Source organism: Haplochromis burtoni, unplaced genomic scaffold (genome assembly GCF_018398535.1).
Source record: "Haplochromis burtoni strain Fernald_Lab_line unplaced genomic scaffold, NCSU_Asbu1 Contig_62, whole genome shotgun sequence".
Taxonomy (NCBI): Eukaryota; Metazoa; Chordata; class Actinopteri; order Cichliformes; family Cichlidae; genus Haplochromis; species Haplochromis burtoni.
This window is the reverse complement of record NW_024582423.1, coordinates 91,053-110,746: the sequence shown is the minus strand read 5'-3', so window position 1 is coordinate 110,746 and position 19,694 is coordinate 91,053. Positions and strand designations below refer to the sequence as shown.

Genomic DNA, 19,694 nt, shown 5'->3' with positions numbered 1-19,694 from the left:
GAACAAGTAAAAAACAGTGGCTGAACCATGCCCATTAAAACACCTGTTAACTAGCTCTCACCTACTGCCATTTTCCAAGCTGCTGCTCTTTTATTCTAAATCCTGATTTGAATCCTGTTTGCCAAGTCACCACTCACTAAAGTTAAAAACAACAGCTGTGCTGTGGTTTTGACTATATTTACACAATACGTTGGAAGCGACAGAATCTTTCATTCAGGTCTGTTTCCTCTGTGGTCATCTGAACGTGCTGCTGCTGTGCTCTGTCACTCACAGACGTGAAGCTGAACAGACCGTGGGCAGCAGCACTTCTGCTGGAATTAGAACTACAGACAGTGAAACAGCCTGTTTGGAGCAGAGCTAAAATCAGGTTTATTATAGGCCTGGCAGAATGAAGGATCTGTCTGGTATCCTGAGCTGAAACTTGAAGTGCACATTGTGGAGATATGTGGGGCAATCTTATAACTTGTTAAAGCAGGTATAACAGCTTTTCACCCATCCGTCTTTCGGAATTGTTTTTCCAACGTGAGGTAAGAGGCTGGGCACATTCTGGACAGGCTGCTGGTCCATCACAGGGCACAGGGCAGGTATAATATTTCCTGTTTAATGTTGTTTGGCAGAGCACCACCAGGTCACTCTGTGCTTTGACTCCAGTGTGTTTTCCTCTAGACGATTAGGTGTACAGACAGGAAGTTTTCCATATTCCTCCACACTTCCTTTCAGGAACAACAGAGGCACCGGGTATTGTCTTTAGAGAGGTTCAACCCTCTGTGATTCTATTATGCAAGGTTCAGTGTGTGTGTGTGTGTGTGTGTGTGTGTGTGTGTGTGTGTGTGTGTGTGTGTGTCTTCTCTGTTTTCATTAAACCTCAGAGTTGTGAAGAGAAATGTGTGTGTGTGTGTGTGTGTGTGTGTGTGTGTCTTCTCTGTTTTCATTAAACCTCAGAGTTGGTGAGGGATTAACTGGTTGTGTAATACATTGGCTCCCTCATAGCAGCCAATTAGCACATCTGGCCCTGCTTCAGTCAGAAGAACAGTCACTGCTAATGCAACAGTCAATCAGGTAACTGCTATTTAACATCGCAAAATCGGTCAGGCCCAAAGGTGTCAGGCTTCTACACATCCCTCTAATCAGCTGTCTCTGGCTAGCTGAGTTTGCCCTATTCTCAGTGGCTTCGGGCCAAGATGCAGTGTTTGAGCTGGTTAAACCGCCTGTCAGTATGCCCTGTCATTGAGATAATAGCTGTTTTCTGTCTGTTTTTGTTCAGCCTCTAGGCATTTGTCATAATATGTAAGTCTTTGTGGTTTACTGCAGGGAGATTTACCTGCAGCCAGTTCTGCCTCGGGGAACTGCTGCTGTTGTAATGGAGCTTAAGGACAAACTAAATAGATTAAGTGATATTGGAGTAGTTTATATATTTTATATTGATTTTATCTTTTGTTGTTTGTTCATTCTTTAAAAAAAACATATAAAGATAAGATAAGCTGACTTATTAAGTTTGTTTCAGCACAGGTTGGTACAGTAGTACAGAGTTCAGCATATTTCTGAGGTCTTGTTGGATTAACATTTTTCCATTTCAGCAGCATGCCAGGTCACCTTTCACAGAGGATCGGCTGCATGTGATTTTAGATTCTGAGTGATTTATGTATCCAGTCAGACGCACACACGCTCACACAAAGAGATGCCAAAAAGCACCTCTTTGCATTTTAACTCAACTATTTCTTTTTCCACCCCCGGAACAATAAATCTCCTGTCTTACTGCATATGTTGGTATCTGCAGCAGATTAGCCGGCTGATTTGAACTCTAAGGGTGGAGGCTTTTCTTGGGGAAATGACCTGGCTTACTGCTGGCGCCCCTGGCTCTGCCTCTTTGAGGTGAAAGGGCTTAATCAGCGCTTTTTTTTCACTGTTTGCATGTGTTCACAAGTTTAGGAGACATGCTCCAGGGTGATGGAGTTCCATATGGACATGTGTGTAGAGAAGAGTCATCCCAAATATCTTGTAAAACTGAGGAATGTGGTGGGAAAACATCCTGTCACTATGTCATGTAACTTTGTTTTAAGGGGTGATCTGACTAATGATGAATCCTTTCTGGTGACCTCTGACTCACCTCAGTGTTAAAGAGCAGAAGAATTTGTGTCCTTTTAATTAATGTGTCTGAGTGAGTAAGTAGCCTGCAACGTAACGCCGGTTTCCTGTTGAGGGGTCGGCTTGTAGTTTGCTCAGCACAAGGAAGGATACACGCATCACAACAGCGCGGGCATGAGCGCACTGGAGAGGAGACTGGGGTGACTTTTGTTTTTTCTTCCACACCGTATTTTGTGTGGAGCAGATTCCGATTGACTGTAAACAGTTTTTCCCAGACATAAACGCAACCATCAGGGGAATTTGTGGCTGAAAGTCACATGGAGTGAAACTTTGGGATTCTCTCTGTTGAGAACACAGGAAACTGCAGCCAGCTGTGATCTTTGGAAAGGAGACCGACTTCTGGCGTGGAAAGAAGCGCTTTATTTTCAAAGTAGGGAATATTCTCGCTTTGATAAGGACCCCCACAGCAACAACAACAAAAAAATGACTTGAAGAACCAAAAATATTTGTTGGATATTTTAAGAATTTCCTGGAGAGTTAACAGTTGTCCACTGATACATGAAAGGTTTGCGCAGTCTGTTTTAAAAGCAGGTCTTTTTGAACTGTGCTCACGCGTGTGACCCTGATCTATGTATATTGAGTGACTCTTTTGGGATACGTGATATTTTTTTAAAAAAGTTAATCGTACAAAATGAGTCAAATATGAGTATTTCCACTGTTTAAATGTTTCCTGAAGCACCTCTTCTTGAATTAAGCCGGTTTTCTGTGATATTTCGGTGTACATTCCCACTCTTACTCCACTCTGACACTGTAATTCTCCATTTATTATCAGGCTATTAAGATGAACAAAGCTCTCTGCCCCGCTGTGCTTGCGTGCTGGTGCGGTATTTGCTTTATGTTTGTGTTTGCTTTATGGGCGTGAGTTCTGCTTTGGCAGTCTCTCTCTCTCTCTGTCCTCCGTTCCTTATTTTTTAAGAGTTATTATCAACACCAGAGGCGCGTCGTAGGGGTTAATTTAGCGCCGAGTTGGGCAGCGTGAGGGCGCACACAGTGGAGTAGTTGTGCCTATCATTCCCGCAGAGGCGATGCCCTTTTGTGGAAAGGTCTCTTGTCAAAGAGGACAGACGGCGTTCACAGTCGGGACACAGAGACACAAAGAGAACAATTGCATTTTAAAAGCCTCCATTCTTTTCCAGCTGCCGCTGGGTGTTGACTGTGGGTGTTTGAGAGGATCGTTGTCGCCCGGAGAGAAAAAGTACAGAAGAAGAATACGCGCCGTGAACGAGTTGGGGGAATTTTATGGACAGGGTTGCTACAGTGCAGTCGATGCTGTCATCCACTCCACCTCTTGTCTGCTTTCCCGGTCCTACTAGGCTTGTTTTGGATGCGGAGAGGAACTTTTACGCGTTGTTTTACGCACTGATTTCTTTCTTAATCATTGACGACTGAACAGGACACTGCCATAATGAACTCAATGTCCCCGGTTCCTGCGGGGTAGGGGTCTGAACTCGACAACTTCAAAAATAAGTCAATCTTTTCGTTACCTGCCTAAAGGATGCCAGTTGATAAGCACGCAAACATGGAGGAAAAACTGTGGATACTGGAAGATCTCAATATGATGTACATTCGTCAGATTGCGCTCAGTTTGCAGGTAAAAGAGCAGATTTAATTTTGTTATTGGCAATCGCCTCTGTCTGACTTTTGCAAGCTTGTTTTATGTTTGTTGCTGGCATTGCTGTGTCTAGTTTACAGCATTTCAAAGTTGGGTATGTTAGCAAAAGTGTTTTGTTTTGGGGGGGTTTTAATTAATTTTTGTGTCCCGATTGATCAACTGTGAGCACAACCAGTTTGGCCGATAAATGAAATTCTACTTTCAAATATGTGCTCCCCAAAGTACAGTGCATCCTCTGTCTGCAGTCTGCAGCTGTTGCAAAGTTTACAGAGGGGTTGTTTGAGGAATCTTTCTATGTGACAAACAAGTTGCACTGACGCTGGTGCGGGCTCTTCTTTTTACAGATGGCAAAGCTCTTACTGACAGCAAACAGAAAACAACACTGCATGCCATCCATCTCTCCCTCAGTGTCTCCCCTTCCAACTGGGGTTCACACACAGTCCACAGCTGCACATGTGGGCCTCACAAGTCCCTGTGGGAGTGTGCATGCATGTCTGTATGTGAGAAAGAGTGTGCTATTGTGCTCCGAGTAAGACACAGAAGGGAATCAATCCGTTTAATTTGACAAAAACTTTATTGAGCATGCACTATCTAACCTCCGTCCTTTTGCAAATCACCACTGTCTTTGTTCCTCTTTCCTTTTTGGAGGAAATACCTGAAGAATGAATGCTTCATTCAATAGAGTTAAAAGGCAGAAGAGACATATGGCCATTGGAAATGCTACAGGAATGTCAAAGAGATATTCTAATATACTTTCTTTTCTGTCTGTATAAGCTGAAAAAAAATATTGCCTGTCTGTGCTGCAGCTGTGTCAGAGGTTTCAAAAGCAGAGAGTTTGTTTCTCACCATGTCAACAGAACTCTAGTCCAAAAAGTCTTACACTGTGTGACATGGAAGCAATATAAGAGGTGATATTACTCATGCTGTGTTGTACCTGCAAGCATTTGGCATTGTTTTTGAATTTGAAGTGTTTCTTTGTTTGTGTACCCATGCCAAGTGCCACAGAGCATGCCAGGTGTCTGGCTTTTCATCACATAAGGGAAGAAGCTATGAAGTCATGGAGACTGCTGCCAACTCCAGGTTAAGTGAGGCCTGGTATATTCTTTTTTTCTAGGATGCTTTGGTTTTTCTGACTCTTGAACTGTCTTTGAATGTATCATTCAATTTGCTCAAGAATATCTTTATAGTATGTGTGCCTAAAAATAGCTACACACGTTCTTAATGACAACGTGATCAAACACTAATCAGGGTGTTAGTTGCTGCTACAGAGGCTCTTTTGATGAAGAATGCTGTTTACTGCTTGGACATAGAGCAGAAAATGGTGCGTTGTCTGAGTATTAAATCTAAGGCATTACTGTGGAATGTAGATAACGAGGAGTTTCTGTCTCAAGATCTTTGTGCTTGTAAGCATTGAGCCGTCTCGGTTCCAGTTTAATTTTTGTAAATGCAATTACAAGGGTAGACGTGTGCAATAACAAGATGATGGCCTCTAATTCAGTCATGTGGGAAAGTTTTCTTGTTGCTTCCCCTGCTTCACAGGGAGTTCAAAGGTGAAGTGTCAGCTGCAGAGAGGCTTTACTCTGCATTAACCTGTGGGAATTTCAGTGTGGTGGATGGCCTTGCTCCATACTTTTGACTGGTAAACACTCAGTTGTTTGCTCAAATGCTCATTCATTCACCCGCCCCCCTGCCACAATTTCTTCTGTGCCTGGGTGGTTTTATGAGACAAGGATTCTTTGACTGAGATGCGCTGCATGGCCCACACTGACTGCAATTTCAGCTAGCTATGGATGTTTTTTGCTCCAGGGTCTTTCATAAGTGTCCTTTAGGATCATCAGAGCTTGCAGTTATTACATGTGAGCCCTTTTCTCCTCCATGTGATTTTTTTTTTCCCCCCCTGCGGCAACATAACTTATATGTACAACATATCTGAGGGATGTAGAGGTAGTCCTTCTTTGTTATAGATTTTCTTCACTGATTATTTCAGAAGAGAAGAGAGCATTTCAAAAGAAAAAATTAAGGAGATTGCACATAGGTGTACTGAGGCGCTGAGGCATTATTCAAGCATTTATAATTGTAGAGTTAGGAGGGAGGAAGGAACGTTTATTTTCAAGCTCAGTAGGATGCAACATTTCTCCTCTTCATGTTTTTACAAGTCTGTTAGAGTAGCTGTTGCTACATTCGTGGTTCAGATGTTTTCAATATTCTGTCTCTTTTATGAGGCCGTACCATAGTTGTGGTAGTTTCTTCTTTAGCTCTATATACATGTTAAAAGCATTTGCGTTGCAGGATGCAGGATTTACCCCAAAGGAGACATAGCTGATAGGAAAACAGGAAATGGTCATGAGTAGTTATTGTTTCCCACCAGGAGAGACAACATGATGTCATCGAACCCATTGACATTACTGGTCACATATCCCCCATACTAAGCCGGATATAACTTTTTTTTTCTTATTTACTTCATACTGATTGCTAGTTTCTGGTCTACTTCTTCTTCTGAGTTGCAGAGTTAAATGGTGACATTTGCAACTATTCTTCTGAGGTCTTGTTTTTTTGCTCAAGTTGCAAAATGAGGATTTGTGCACAGCGCTTTAGCCTGTAGGTCAGTCATTGTTTAGGAAAATACAATTCCTTCTCTGTGTTTGTTGTCTTCCTGCTGCTTTTCATGCCGGTGATGTCGTCTGATTAAAGAATAATGAGATTCTCTTTTTCTGGATTCTGCCACAGTTGTTAGATATGTTGATATGATGACCCAGCATCATTTGCTGAACATGCGGAGAGCACAAACTGGAAGCGTAGACAAGTAAAGTCAAAAACAGCTGCTGAAGAGCAGCAGTGACTTTAGTCATGCAGTCATGGTCAGTCATCTCTAACCCCGGTTAACTGTGAGCTCATATTGGGGGTGGTGGGGGGTCATATGGGAGTTTCTCTCTGCCTTACCCGAGAGTCGTATTCGATTGGTCACACGCTCCCAAAACCTAAACTTAGCTGAGGCCGTGCCTCAGATATTTTTACAGATTCTGGACTCTGCCATAAATATCCATCGACTCATATTCACGTCTCTTCGTCTGTTCATCTGTCCCCTTGTGTGCATGTTGTCATGTGCTTGAGAACATGCTTCAGTTATATAACCACACACACAGAAACACAAAGTGTGCGCTCCGGTAGCAGAAATTTCTTAGCTCCGAGCCCTTTAGACCCCACCAATGCCATTTCTAAATGGAGGCGGTGTTGGAGGGGCAAAGGCCAGACTGATAGCAGTTAATCCGTATCTGCCTTGGGACAGTAAACCAGTATCTTGGGCCCTGTAACTGGAGGGTTTGAGGCGCCAATGACGAATGTGTAGCAAGAGCAAAGGTTAATCTTTCTTTCGTTTTTTTTAATGGACAGAAATGGTGCAGATTTAGTCATTCCACTGGCGTCCCTAGACTATAGTTTTTGCTATTTAATGTTTTTTTTTTCTGTTGTTATTCTCCTTCATCTTGTTCTTGTGTTTCTGATCTATATTCATTTTCACCATAAATTTAATCAGTATATGTTTCATTCATCCTTTTGTCTAATGAATTTCAGCATTCAAGCCCACCATACCCCGCTAATGAAGCACCTAGTCAGTAGATGAAATCTGCATGCGCGTTCATCTGTAGGTGCGCACGTGTGTTGGTTCAGCCGGGAGGCTCATAGCCTGTGTTACAGCAGACACAAGTGGAACGTATGCTAAAGCTAACAGCACTTGTTCACTTTTGATACAGGATACACAAGTCAAGTCTCAGCCAAAACACATTCCTCTGCAACAGACCACTTGATTGCGCTCCACTGCTTGCTGTGTGTGTATCTTTGTGCTTCTAAGAATGTGTGTAAGTAAATATTTGCAAAGAGTAATGATCCACTACTGTGAGCTATTTAATCTTTTATTTGATTAGAGACCTTTGGTTTAATGCCCTGGATTTCAGTGTCAGTGTAAGTTGTTATTTAGCTGTTTTCATTTGATCTGAATTAAGATGAAAGGTGTTGAAGCGATTTTCTACAACCTCAAATGGGTGGAAATAGCCGCACTTATTTACTTATAAGAATCATGTATATGTGTTTTAGCCTGATTGCTGTGTGTTTTTGACTTCTGTGCCATGGATTACTACAGTACCTTCCAGTTCTTTCAGTGCTGTATGCCAAAAGCAAGCACAGTGTGTAGGAGCTAGAGGAGAAAGGGGGCTTTGTATCACATCACACACACACCCATTTCTTCCCACCGAGCCCTCTTCTTTCTTGGAACAGCACGTCTAGCTCCTTACTCACGGCCATCCAGCTAACGTCAATACTGCTGACTGCAGTCCAAATCAGGTGGCTCCCCTCCTCACGCTTGCACCCCAACATTCCCTGTCCCCCATGGTTATTACCACAGTGCTGTGCACCTCAGTCCTCACCCCAGGCATCGCCCATTCAGCGGTTAGTAGGAACAGAACAGGTCTGAATAGGCGCTCTGTGCGAGCAGGAACCAGTTAGATGCTGGAGCCTGAGCCAGCTTCCTTTGAAAAACAGCAGGCGTGAGCCAGGAGAGTGAGAAGCAGAAAACAACATGCCAAAAGGTGTTGTTATTGGAACATCGACCTGCCTCCCTGCATCTTTCAAGCCTGCCTCATTTTGTCATTCACTTTCCTATCCCTGCTATTTGTCTCCTAAGCTATTTGATAGCCTCACTTTGCCGTTCTCCTGTCTGCGCAACCGCCTCAGCTTTTGTCGCTTTGTTTTCCCCCCACGTTGTGTTTTATCTAGCCCTCAAGCTTCACCTTTCTTTAATCCTCCAAAGAAAATTGGAGCTTCTTGAACTTGCCACTACAGGCATGATTCAAGCCTGCAGACTGGATTTGAATCTCTGCTTGACTTTTTGTGCATTCAAGCTCACAAGTCAGTGTCAAGCGTAGGTATTTAAAATGGTGTGTTCCATTTGTAAAATGTGAAATTAAAAACATCTGAGCGTGCCGGGGCTGGTGGCGCAGGCTGGTGGCGCAGGCTGGTTATCAGATGGTGGGAGCACACGTTGCGTTAAAAAAAGAATATTTGGTTGTGTGTTTAATTAAGCCTGTAGATGTTGCTTTTGTGTTTGCGTCCATATGGATACAATTTAAGCTTGCGAGACGAAGTCTGCATGGTGTTCATTATTGTGTGGAAGTTTATGAGTCTTGCAGACCATTTATTTTATGTCTTTGATGAGGTTTATGTACTGTATGTGTGGGATCTTTGCAGTGTGGATGATTGTGTTCAGTTTATTTATCTCCATCGTGTGCATCGCTGTTTTTTGATCTTTGATTGTCTTAAAATTGCTTGCAATAGGAGCTCCATCAAACAGGTGGAAGCTTAACGTGATGGAGAACAAGTATGAACAGTTACCCCCATTAAACCAATCCATTACCCAGTGTGAATTCCCTTGCAGAAAGCATGACTAGCATCACTAATATACAACCCTTAAAGATGTCTCTTCAGGAGCAGCATGAGTTTGTGTCCCTGTGTTTCTACAGCAGTCCAAAGTGCCTAATTGAATCACTACTAACTGCAGGATGCTTTGCCACTGAGTTGCAGCATGCTTCTGAAGCGGTGTCACTGGTGGGTGTCTGTGTTTGGCAGGTGGAACAACTCTGTCAGCATTTGCAGAGCTGCTGTCTGACCATCTGACAGTTCTGTCTTCATCAAGGACAAGAGGGATCTATTTAGCACTCTGATTTTCACATCATCTGTGAGACCTAGTATAATAGATTGTGGCTTGGCTGCTTTATTGTTAATGTTTGACTCATACAAATGTAAAATGACAGAAAGCAACCTGGCCAGCTTGTGTTTTATGCAGCTTGTCTCGGTTCTGTGGGTAGACGATGAATGGCTCTGCTGTAAAGGGAAACCTAAAGGCATAGGGGAATTCCAGGGTTTGGAGGCGGGACACAGCAGAAGCTGGGGCTTAAGACTGAGGTAGATCTGAGAGCCAAGGCTGCTGAATGGGGCCTCTTGTTGTGGTAGAGGGGTGTTGATTGGCATGGCGGAACTGTATGCCTCCCCCAGCCACGTCCCACACAAACTCTACTAGATCAAAAAAAAAGCACAGTGTCTCATCATGATGATCTCACTGGAAGAAACTCTCCAGCTAGATGATGTCATGCTACTGTTTTGTAGTTGGGGTCAAAAGCTCAGGGTGATAATAGGAGGGTGTGTGTGTTGGATGGGTGTATATACTCCTGCTGGATGAATTTGACTGGAGCTGTTGTTCTAAAATCTTTGGTTTTAATCTCTTTCCTTCCTGCTTACACGTACACATATGCATACAGTTGTGATCAAAGCTTTACATCCGCTCATCATGGGCATGAATATCATGGTAATTTGGGGCTTTTAATGATTTCTTTCAACCGTTCTTGTTCTAGGGTGAATGATTGCACAGCATACATTTTTAATGACTTTAAACCAAAATTGGGTGCACACGGTTGGATTTATTTGGGATTTTCTCTAATCTGCACAGGGTGAAATGTATACATACACTTGCACTAATATTTTGTTAAATGTCACTTAGCACGTCACACCTCGACCAGATGCTTTTGGTAGCCATCAGCAAGCTTCCATCATGCTACCACCACCATGCTTGACAGGTTGTACCGCGGTACAGTGTTCCTCTTAGTTAACTGCGATGTTAAACTCACTTCACTGTGGACAGTGACACTGATGTCACAGGGACAGCTTTGATCACCAACTGCGAGGACATCAGCTGTGTGTGTTGTTATAGGCAGGTAATGAGTTTCCATATGTCACAATATCTGTTTCCAATCTTATCTCCTTTAGGAGATGAAAAGGTTAATCTAGCTTATCCTCACCAGGACTAAGAAGGTGGAGAGGGATTCTTATTGGCTCTGTAGAGGAGCATGTCTCAGTATTATTGGCTGAGACAGATAGTTAACTCTGCCGAAGACGCCGCCTAAACCAGTCTTTTCTGAAGCACTGTGTCATGGGTCAGCACGTCCCCATGCACAGACGGTCACTGGGTTATTACACAACTACACGAGTCAGTTCACTGAGGCGCTATTTCAGGCCCATAACAACACACACAGCTGATGTCCTCACAGTTGGTGACCAAAGCTGTGAAATCCATGAAGATTGACAGCGAGTGTATATATAGCTGAATGCGATCACTGTTGATGCAACTTGCATAATATTCCAGGCAGTGTGCTTTATCACGCTGGCTGTTAGATTTCTGGTGTTTTAGTGATAATGAATGTCAGGGTCAATATTTTTATGTCTTTAGCAAAATAATAATTGAAATAACATTTTATATAACTCAGATTTACAGGCTGCTGAAGCTCCACATAACTGTTACAGCTGTATTTAAGATACACAGTCATGAAAGATGAATAAATGCCATCTCTCATTTTATCTGTGTCTTTTGAAACTTCTGACAAATTAAGAAAAGGAAATGAAATATCAATTTGCATATATGCAGCTTTAATTTATATATATTTGGTCTACATCTGGCATTTATGTGAAAGCATATGTCTGACTCTATATATATCTATCAGGTTTTTCAGGAAAGAAAAATGTCACACTGAACATGTAAAGGTCTCAAACTTTCATACAGCCATACAGTGCCTGAGGCAGCCTGACACTGGGAGCAGATCAATGACCCCGTTTGTCTGTAGAGGTTGTCGTGTTCTCTTAAGGCCAGCAGGGGTCTTGTAGGCTCACCATCTTGAAAACAGAAGTTGGTTAATTCCCTGCTATATTAAAAAAAAAAAAGGTTTGGGATTCATTCATCATGCTTGATTTCTCTAATAAACTAAAACTTAACCTAATAAAGCTGTGATTTTGATTTAGGTAGAATAGAGCAAAAGCAGCAGTTTCTATTTCAAAGTTGTGTATGCTACAGTTTCGTTTAAGCTACACGAACAATAGTATTTGGGTAAATGATAGACTATAAGTACTGTGACACAGCAAAGCAAACAATCATCTAACTTACTAATAACTTAATTTTTTTTGTGACTACTGGTAAAGAAATCAGAGCTTATTCGTGGGGTTGGATGTTGTGGGTTAGTCTATGTAAAACTGCCTCAACCATCATTTAATATCCTTTTTTGTTTTTCATATACTACCGTCCTTTAAGCCATGATTGTAATTAAGATTTCATTCTAGTTCAAGCTGATGAAAAGATTGCAAATCAATCTGAGAACGTCCAGAAAATTGCTCTATAATTAGATGCACGACTATAAAAGGCTCTCGGCAGAAAGGAAAGGAGCTGAGGACATACAGTAACGGCAGAAAGGAAGGGAAATACTTGTTTGGGGATGAGGGCTGTTGTTATAGAGTCAATAGGAAGTGCTTGAATCACAGAGGGAGAGAGCTGAGGAGGCCAGTCTGGCTCGAGGAATTTCCTCTCATCCTGTGAAATGCAGCGTAATGACACAAATGCTATCATTCATTCGGCTGGTCCGTCTGAGTTATGCAACATTAGAAAGCTGAACCTGACCCTGTGAGCATCCTATCTTTTGCCATACTCAGTGTATGTACTGCCATTTGCTAAACATGCACAGTTTAACCTTTTTCTTAATTTTTTTTTTTATGTGGTAAATCTTTGCATCATTGTTTTGGTGCTGGTACTCATGTTTGTTGTTCCCTTTCAACTGCGAGTGAAAATTTGCCCCAGACAGCAACTTTTAAGGCTGGCTCCTGCGCAGCTAGTTGCTGATTAAATCTTAATCTGATTAACTGTGGGATATTTACAGCTCTGAGTGTTACGCTATCAAGGCTCATCTTGTTTTTGTTGCACGAGACTAAACTCACAGAGAGATGACAGGACTGGAGGCAAATTTTAAGTACAGTATGGGTATGGTCACATATTTGTTTGGTACGTGGTGCATTCGGCTTTTGTGGGGGTGTCCTCTGCTCCCACAGCAAATGTCCTCAGCTAGAGCTAAAGAGCTGTAGTCCCCCATCCAGATGCACAGATGCATCATTGCCCTGTTGGAATGGACTTTGTTGCTCTATTGCTATTAGCCAAGACTGCCCACAGACTGACTCTCTCTTCCTCCATCCCAATCCTCCTACATGTCATCTGCTGCATCTTCTGACTGCATGCCTCATTCCACTTCTCAGCCCTCCCACAAATAACACATAACAAAACAACTGCGTTTTTTTGTCTTCATTCCCCGAGACTGTATCCAATCCACTGCTCTGGCATCTCGGAAAATATTAAAACAAAACTAGGGCCACTTTTGATGATCTCTGTTTATTTCCTGCAGATATACAGTTTCATAATATCCTCCTTGTGTTTTAACAAATAAAAAACATCCTGAACGTTCTATTATTAGTTTAGCAGCGTGAATTTCCTGGAGCCTAACTCAGTAGTTAGCCGATGCACCCTCGCTTTATTCCCACACCTAATTCTGGCTGGACTCATCTGTGTTTTCCATTTCCGTCGGCCCACAAATCACTCTCATATATCATCAGCTGACAAGGTGATGCGCTCCGCTGCTCCACAACTTCCCAGAGTGCCTGCATGGGTTAAGCAATGAGCAAAGGCAGTGGGAGGCATGCAAAGACAAAATGCAGAGGGAGAACCATACTTGTTTTTTTTTAGTTTGTCCAAATTGATAAATTGCTCTGTCAGTGGAGTTACACATGCATGTCTGCTTGTGTTGGCTGCCAGCTAATGTTATTTTATCCACATTGTGATGCCTTTATTGAAAAATTCAAGCTACAGTTAAGATTAAGCAGCTCATTAGTGCAATAATTTATGGTATGCTAGTAGTAGAGTGTCTGTAGTACATTATTTTTAATACTAAATAGTATTGCATAATGTTCTAATAGCATACATAAATGTGACTGTGCCTCTTATCAGAGAGTGACCTGCTGCATATAAATGAAATTCATTCCATTTATATGCTGAACTAAAAAGGCTGCATTTGTCAGTATGTCTCAGCTCTGTGGAGGTTTTGCAGCAGCAGTTTCGTGCCCTCGAAATCTTTGCAAGCAGTTCATAAAATAAAACAAAGGATTTGTGTGACTTTTTCCTTTATTCTGCTTTCTTGAAAAATCTGTTATTAATGTATCCTGACTCTTATAACCACTCACTATTTGAATTGCTGAAGCAAGGACATGAGAGAAGATGGATGTTTTGTCTGTGCTGTGCAACAGTCCAAAACAGCATATTGACAGTGCTTGTGAAAAAAAAAAAGTTGAGTCATAACTTAAAAGAGAAAAAATCCCTTTGCCACCGTGTAGGCGGTCCAGGCACAAAGCAGCCACGTTAGAGTTTACGAACACACTTACAACCCACTTTAACTTTTGGCCAAATTTGGAGCTGCCAAAAAATCCTGCTCTTGTCAGTTAGTCCTAAATATTTTGTAAGATTTTGGAAGAGTCCCATTGGAAAAGAAATACGTGTCTGCGTAGAGGCCTCTGTATTTCATGACAACAAACTGCTGAACGGTTTTTTTAGAGATATGTCTGACAGATTTATTTAAATATTTTTTTATTACAAGCCAACAGCTTATAGGCCAACAAGTCATTTATAATAATTGAAATTCCCGCAAACATTTTTTTTTTTTTTGGTGGGGGCAAATACGCAAGTCGTTTTTTGTCATTACCCCATGGCAGTGTCCTTGTGATGCTGCTCCCAAGGGACCCGCGGAGGTTTAAAATGACAGTTCACTTTTCTCTGCGCGCAGCTACACACAGACACACACACACCCGCCTCCTCAGAAGCGGCTCTCGGTTGGTCCATCAGCCGGTCAGTCTTCATCCTTCCCTTGTGCTGGTGATGTTGTGTGTGTGTGTGTGTGTGTGCGAGTCCCGAGTGGAGCAGCGGAGCTACTCGGACAGCGACAATGAAGACGGTGACGGGAATGAAGACGGCGCAGACGGGCTCAAACATATGACCGCCATTCGTTCTCCCACCAAAACCAGCGAGCTTTGTGGTTTCTGCGCGGATCCTTAAAACTTCCAAAGCCAATTAGCGGTACCTATTTTCGGCTTTTCAGTGGATATTTCATCTTGCCCATAAATGGAGGTCCCTCAAAGGGAAAAACTGAGTTGAGGTCTTTCACGTTGTGCGCGTGCGAGACGCTGAACGGACCCTGCTGTTGCGTAAAGCCCCCGTGCTTCCAGTTTGGAGAGTTGGAGGAGAGCGGAGTGCTTCTCTTTGGTTAGGATGAATAACTCAAAGAATCAAAGGGTAAGGTTCGCTGTTTTGCTTACTGTGGAAAGGCTGACAGCGATTGCCTTGATGGAATTGAAATTGTTGTTTGTATAGCCCAGTTACACTCTGGCTTGACCCACATGACCGTACACGAGCCCTAAAGAAGAAGCCCGTGTTGATAACGTGGTGCTTACTCTGCCAGAATGCCATCAGAATATCGAATGAGCCTATCTTGAATCAATAAGCTGTTCTTTTGTTAAAATCACAACTTTTCCAACATCGCTCTTTCTGGTGCCATGATTTTAAACGTGTTGAAGAATATTGAAATAATAAACACTGTATGTACCAAAGTAAACAGTGATTGGCAGTAAGTAGAAGTTTACAAATGATCATAAGATTGTGCTACAAGTCCAAAACTGGTAGGCGTTCGGCCATGGGAACAGTTATTATTAAAATAACAACATTTCCCAAGGGCTCAATGACCTGTTCATTAGTAAAAGCAATACATCACTTGTTTTTATTTGGGGTTTTTTTGTATAATGATACTGTGTGTACTATTACTAGGGCTGGCAACTCAATTTATTATTGTGGCAACATAGTGGCATCACCCAGCCTCTCAGAGTGAGAGAAACATGACAACTGTGAGACTGACTGCAGTAATGACTTACTTCTCCCAGTCATCAACCTTTCCCTTCACTTGTGAACAAATCTTTCCTGAATGGCTCGAGTTGGCAGGACAGAATTAGTCACACTTACAAACTTAACATGGGCTTTGAGAATGCCCTCACATGTGAATGTTTTCACATCTCTGTAAAAAAAAGACTGGTGTGGACTCCATGCCATACACAGTGTATATATATATATATCTTTTTTTTTCTTTTCTTTTTTTTTCTCTGTTTTAGTTCACCATGCTTTCCACACAGACTAAGCCGTAGGGAAAATAAAATAACACATGGAGTATGAGTACCAAAAAAGCTTTTCTCAGTATCCTATACTTTAAGTACAGAGAGCCAGGCACACTCAGGCTGGTAAGACCACTTGATGTCAATGTATGGATCAACAAAACAGAGGCATTGTTCTCTCTTCATGGCCTCACTTTGGTTACGTGAAAAGTTGCTTCCTTTTGTCTGTGTGTGTGTGTGTGTGAGAGAGTGTGTGTTTAGATTTTCATTTCAAAGGTCACCTGCATCACTCATATCTGGATTGAAAGAACAAGACCGATGTGATCTTTCCACTCTTGACATCCTTCTGTGTGTGTCTGTGCACACACAGTGCATATAAAGCTCAAAGCAGTATGTGTTCATTTTGTCCTGACTACTGTTACAGCCACAGCCATCTCTGATCATTAGCACTGAAAAGGTCACAGATATGTCAGAGTTCTTCCTTAGTGCCCACGTGGCACCGTCAATGCACAGAGTTCATGCTGATTGTTTCATTATTGTTATTAATGTTGTAAATAATGTTGTTAATCTTTTATGGATGTTGCTATTTGATGTACAGTTTTATATGCTGATCTTAAACAGATTCTTCTTGCTTTGAAGTGCATATCGTGTTGTGCTTTTCAGCGCCTTTGCTCTTATACAAGGAGGAAAAAATTCAGCATCCTGTGCAATTTCCCTAGCCGAGGAATCTTTGGGCCCTTGTCTTACGATCAATAACCACTTACTGCAGAGGAGCTCTCTGCAGTCAAATCTCTGCCTGTCCACAGCCTTCTATATCTCCCTCTCTCGCTGTCTCTATCGAGATGTGAATCTCCAGTGTCTCTTCTGGTTGTATCTGCCTGCCTTTCCTTTTCCACTTCCCTCCCAGTCCTCATTCACCTTTGCAGTCACATGTTATTTCCTTGCTGGCCTGTCTCTGGATTGCTGTGCGCCTGCAGTAGAGGTCATTCGGTTTCCAGTGCTGATATTGTCCATTGCTTTTTCGCTATAGGAGGTGAGGCTGCAAGAGAGAAACACAGGGGGGAACTGCAGTCCATTACTGTGTGTACTCCATAGTACGACAGCAGTTGTGGAGTAGTGTGTGTGTGTGTGTGTGTGTGTGTGTGTGTGTGTGTGTGTGTGTGTGTGTGTGAGAGTAAACCTCTCTCATTGAGCTTCTTGTCTAAGAAATTGTAAGAAAAATGAGCCACTTATACCGTACTCCACCACAATATTGCCTTGCCACCCACCCAATTATAGATCTTTTAACTCCAACTCATTCATATACACCCTTTCTCTCTCTCCCGGGGTTTCTTACTTTCCCACAGTCTTCTTGCCAGCTTCAGTCCTCCTCTCTGGCTTTCGCATTCTGGCTTCATTGCCCAAACGAACGCTAAACAAAGCAACTTCTAAATCTGGCTCAACGTGCCATGGCAGCACTCTCTTAGTAAGTTTCATTCCAAATTTAATTGCTTCACAAGTGCCCCAGAATGAAAGAAGAAGAGGCAAACGCAAGAAAATAGATCAGACTAGATTGATCCACAGCCACATACCCGTGTAGTCTAAGAATCACATTGGAAGGCGTGTATTTTTGTTACACAATAGACAGGTGGTTCAGTGTGATCATGCAGATGAAGTAGATGAGGACAAGTGTGATGGACAATCATAAGTAAGGCAGGTAAACAAAGAGACAGACAATTAAGGAAGGGTGATAACCACACGATGCCGAAAGAGATTGTCAGGATTGATGGTCATTGAGGAAAGCGCTAAATCCCAGACAGCTCATCAGACAAGCTCATCAGACAAGTGGATCAGAGTCAGGCCCAATCCACGTCCATCTATCACGTCTGTCTAAGGAAACAGATGCTGATCTGTCAGCCGTTTACACATCCCTACCTGACAGGCCATCTTCTTCCTGCTTCTAGAGGTAAACCAATGGATTTTCATATGCCAATATAATAACAGCTTGTAGCCAATTAATTGATCTTTTTTGCCCCTTAGAGTCTGAGAGAAGCTCGATATTCTGAGCAAACACAGCCTGTCTGTCTTTTATGCAGAGGCAGCATGTTTTCAGTAGAGCAGCAGTTTGCTTTCACCATTATAGCTCGCTAATGACATACCATAACCAGGTATAAATTATGTACCTGAAGGTGCAAAATGGCAGCTTACTGTGTACGGAGCCTCATTGCGAAATGGTGATGCTCACAGATACATGTACACAGAGGTCACATAACTAAGTTGAGAACGAGAGCTTGATGATTCATGGGAGAGGACGAGCTTGTCTTATCAGGTTTGTTTGTCTTCTTTTTTCTCTGCATCTACGCAGTCAGTCAACTCTTTGGTTATGTTTGCTCAGAGGAATTGCTCTTGTGGTGCTGATGGGGCCGCAAAATGAGCACAAGCATACACAATTGATAGGTGGAGATCACATGCGATGGATAATCCATCTTTCATCCCGTTCCCATGAGCCTCTGATGAAATGCTAGCACGGCTGTATAGAATCGATAGTAATAATAATATGAAAGATTTAGACTCCCTCGCTCACAAAAAGTAAACACATTCTCCCCATACATCGTGCCGCTCACAAGATATTGCGAGCTACAATGAAATCTTGCAGACATGTTGTGTCTGTGTGCCTCACACGTGTGACAGAGGATAGAAAATATTGGATTTTGCTCAGCAAGTAATATGGAAAAAGGATGGGCACACATGCTTACTAATTTTGAAATGTACTGCTACTATGAGCTGTGTAATGTATTTAAATGCATGTATTTGTCTCTCTGTACGAGGGTTTCTGTGGACTGGAGTAGAGCCTCCATAAATACTTTAGCCTTGAGCAGTGAGTGACCCGTGACCTCTGTCTTTTTACAGCTTAACCAGTTCTGATATTTTTAGATATACTGGGCCAATAGCCAACTATGTTCCCTAAGTTTGAGTTATCAAGTTAATGTTTACGTTTCAGTGTTTAAAACCATATTTTACTCTAAACAAGACAGGAAACCTTTCTCAGATGGAGATCTGTGAGCAATTTACAGTTGAAACCAATTGCAGTGGTTACTAAGGAACTTCCATCACTTCTTCTTTAACTTGGATGAATACCAGCACAAGTGGCTGTCTGGTATTTTATCAAAGGTCTTTAAGCAGTGAGCGTGGCCACGTCCTCTTTTTCTGGCAGCTGTGGCTTATGATGTAGAGCAGGTTGTCCTCTGAGTAGTGGTCTGATCACCGGCTCATCATGTGTGTATAAGAATGTGTGACTGTACCTTGCAGCATGCACTCTGTGATGTCAATAAGACTGGAAAAGCATCATTATTATCAGTTTCAAGTGAGCTAAAATGTTTCTGAATTGTCTGTGCACATTGAGAATAGTGCACCTAACCTTTCCAGATAAATGCCTGCTGACAGGATGTGAGGACAAATGGGATTCAACGTGAGCACTAATGTAGGAGCCTGGGAAACACAGTCCAGCCCGACTTGTGTGTGTGCGTTTCAGCGTGCGTTTACTTCCAGTAGATTTACATGTCAGCAGAAAAAGGCCGTACAATGTTCTGTTCAAGTTAAATAAATTGTCGAATTGTCTGTCTCCTTGTGGATAAATGCTTGAGTAAATGACTGAGTTTTTTCACTACTTTCGTGTGTATGGATGTAAATACGAACACCTCGCCACACCACTAGTCTGTTGAAGATGTTCTGTACGGCAGAGATAAGAAGCGCACGTGGACACGCGCGCATTTGCCGCGATTAATTATGCTCCTCGTGCTCTTGTTCTTTTCGCTTTTCAATCTCAGTTGCCCTTATCCGCCTTCTTGCCTTCCCGACTCATTTTCTCACTGTCTGTCACTAAACTGACACACATTTGTGT

General features: G+C 42.4%; 1 protein-coding gene across 5 annotated transcripts in view; it reads left to right on the top strand.

The window, feature by feature from the left end:
- rtkna (rhotekin a) overlaps nucleotides 1-19,694 on the top strand; it is a 54,346-nt gene that overhangs the window by 14,381 nt on the left and 20,271 nt on the right. The window contains exon 1 of one of the 5 annotated variants that reach the window (XM_005922620.3): nucleotides 925-3,736. The exons of 3 other annotated variants lie outside the window; for them this stretch is intronic. In XM_005922620.3, the coding sequence (XP_005922682.1) occupies nucleotides 3,641-3,736 (96 nt within the window). In that variant the 5' untranslated portion in view covers nucleotides 925-3,640. Of the gene's footprint in view, nucleotides 1-924; nucleotides 14,949-19,694 lie in introns of those variants that run through there. One more of the 5 variants, XM_005922621.3, reaches the window with a different exon arrangement.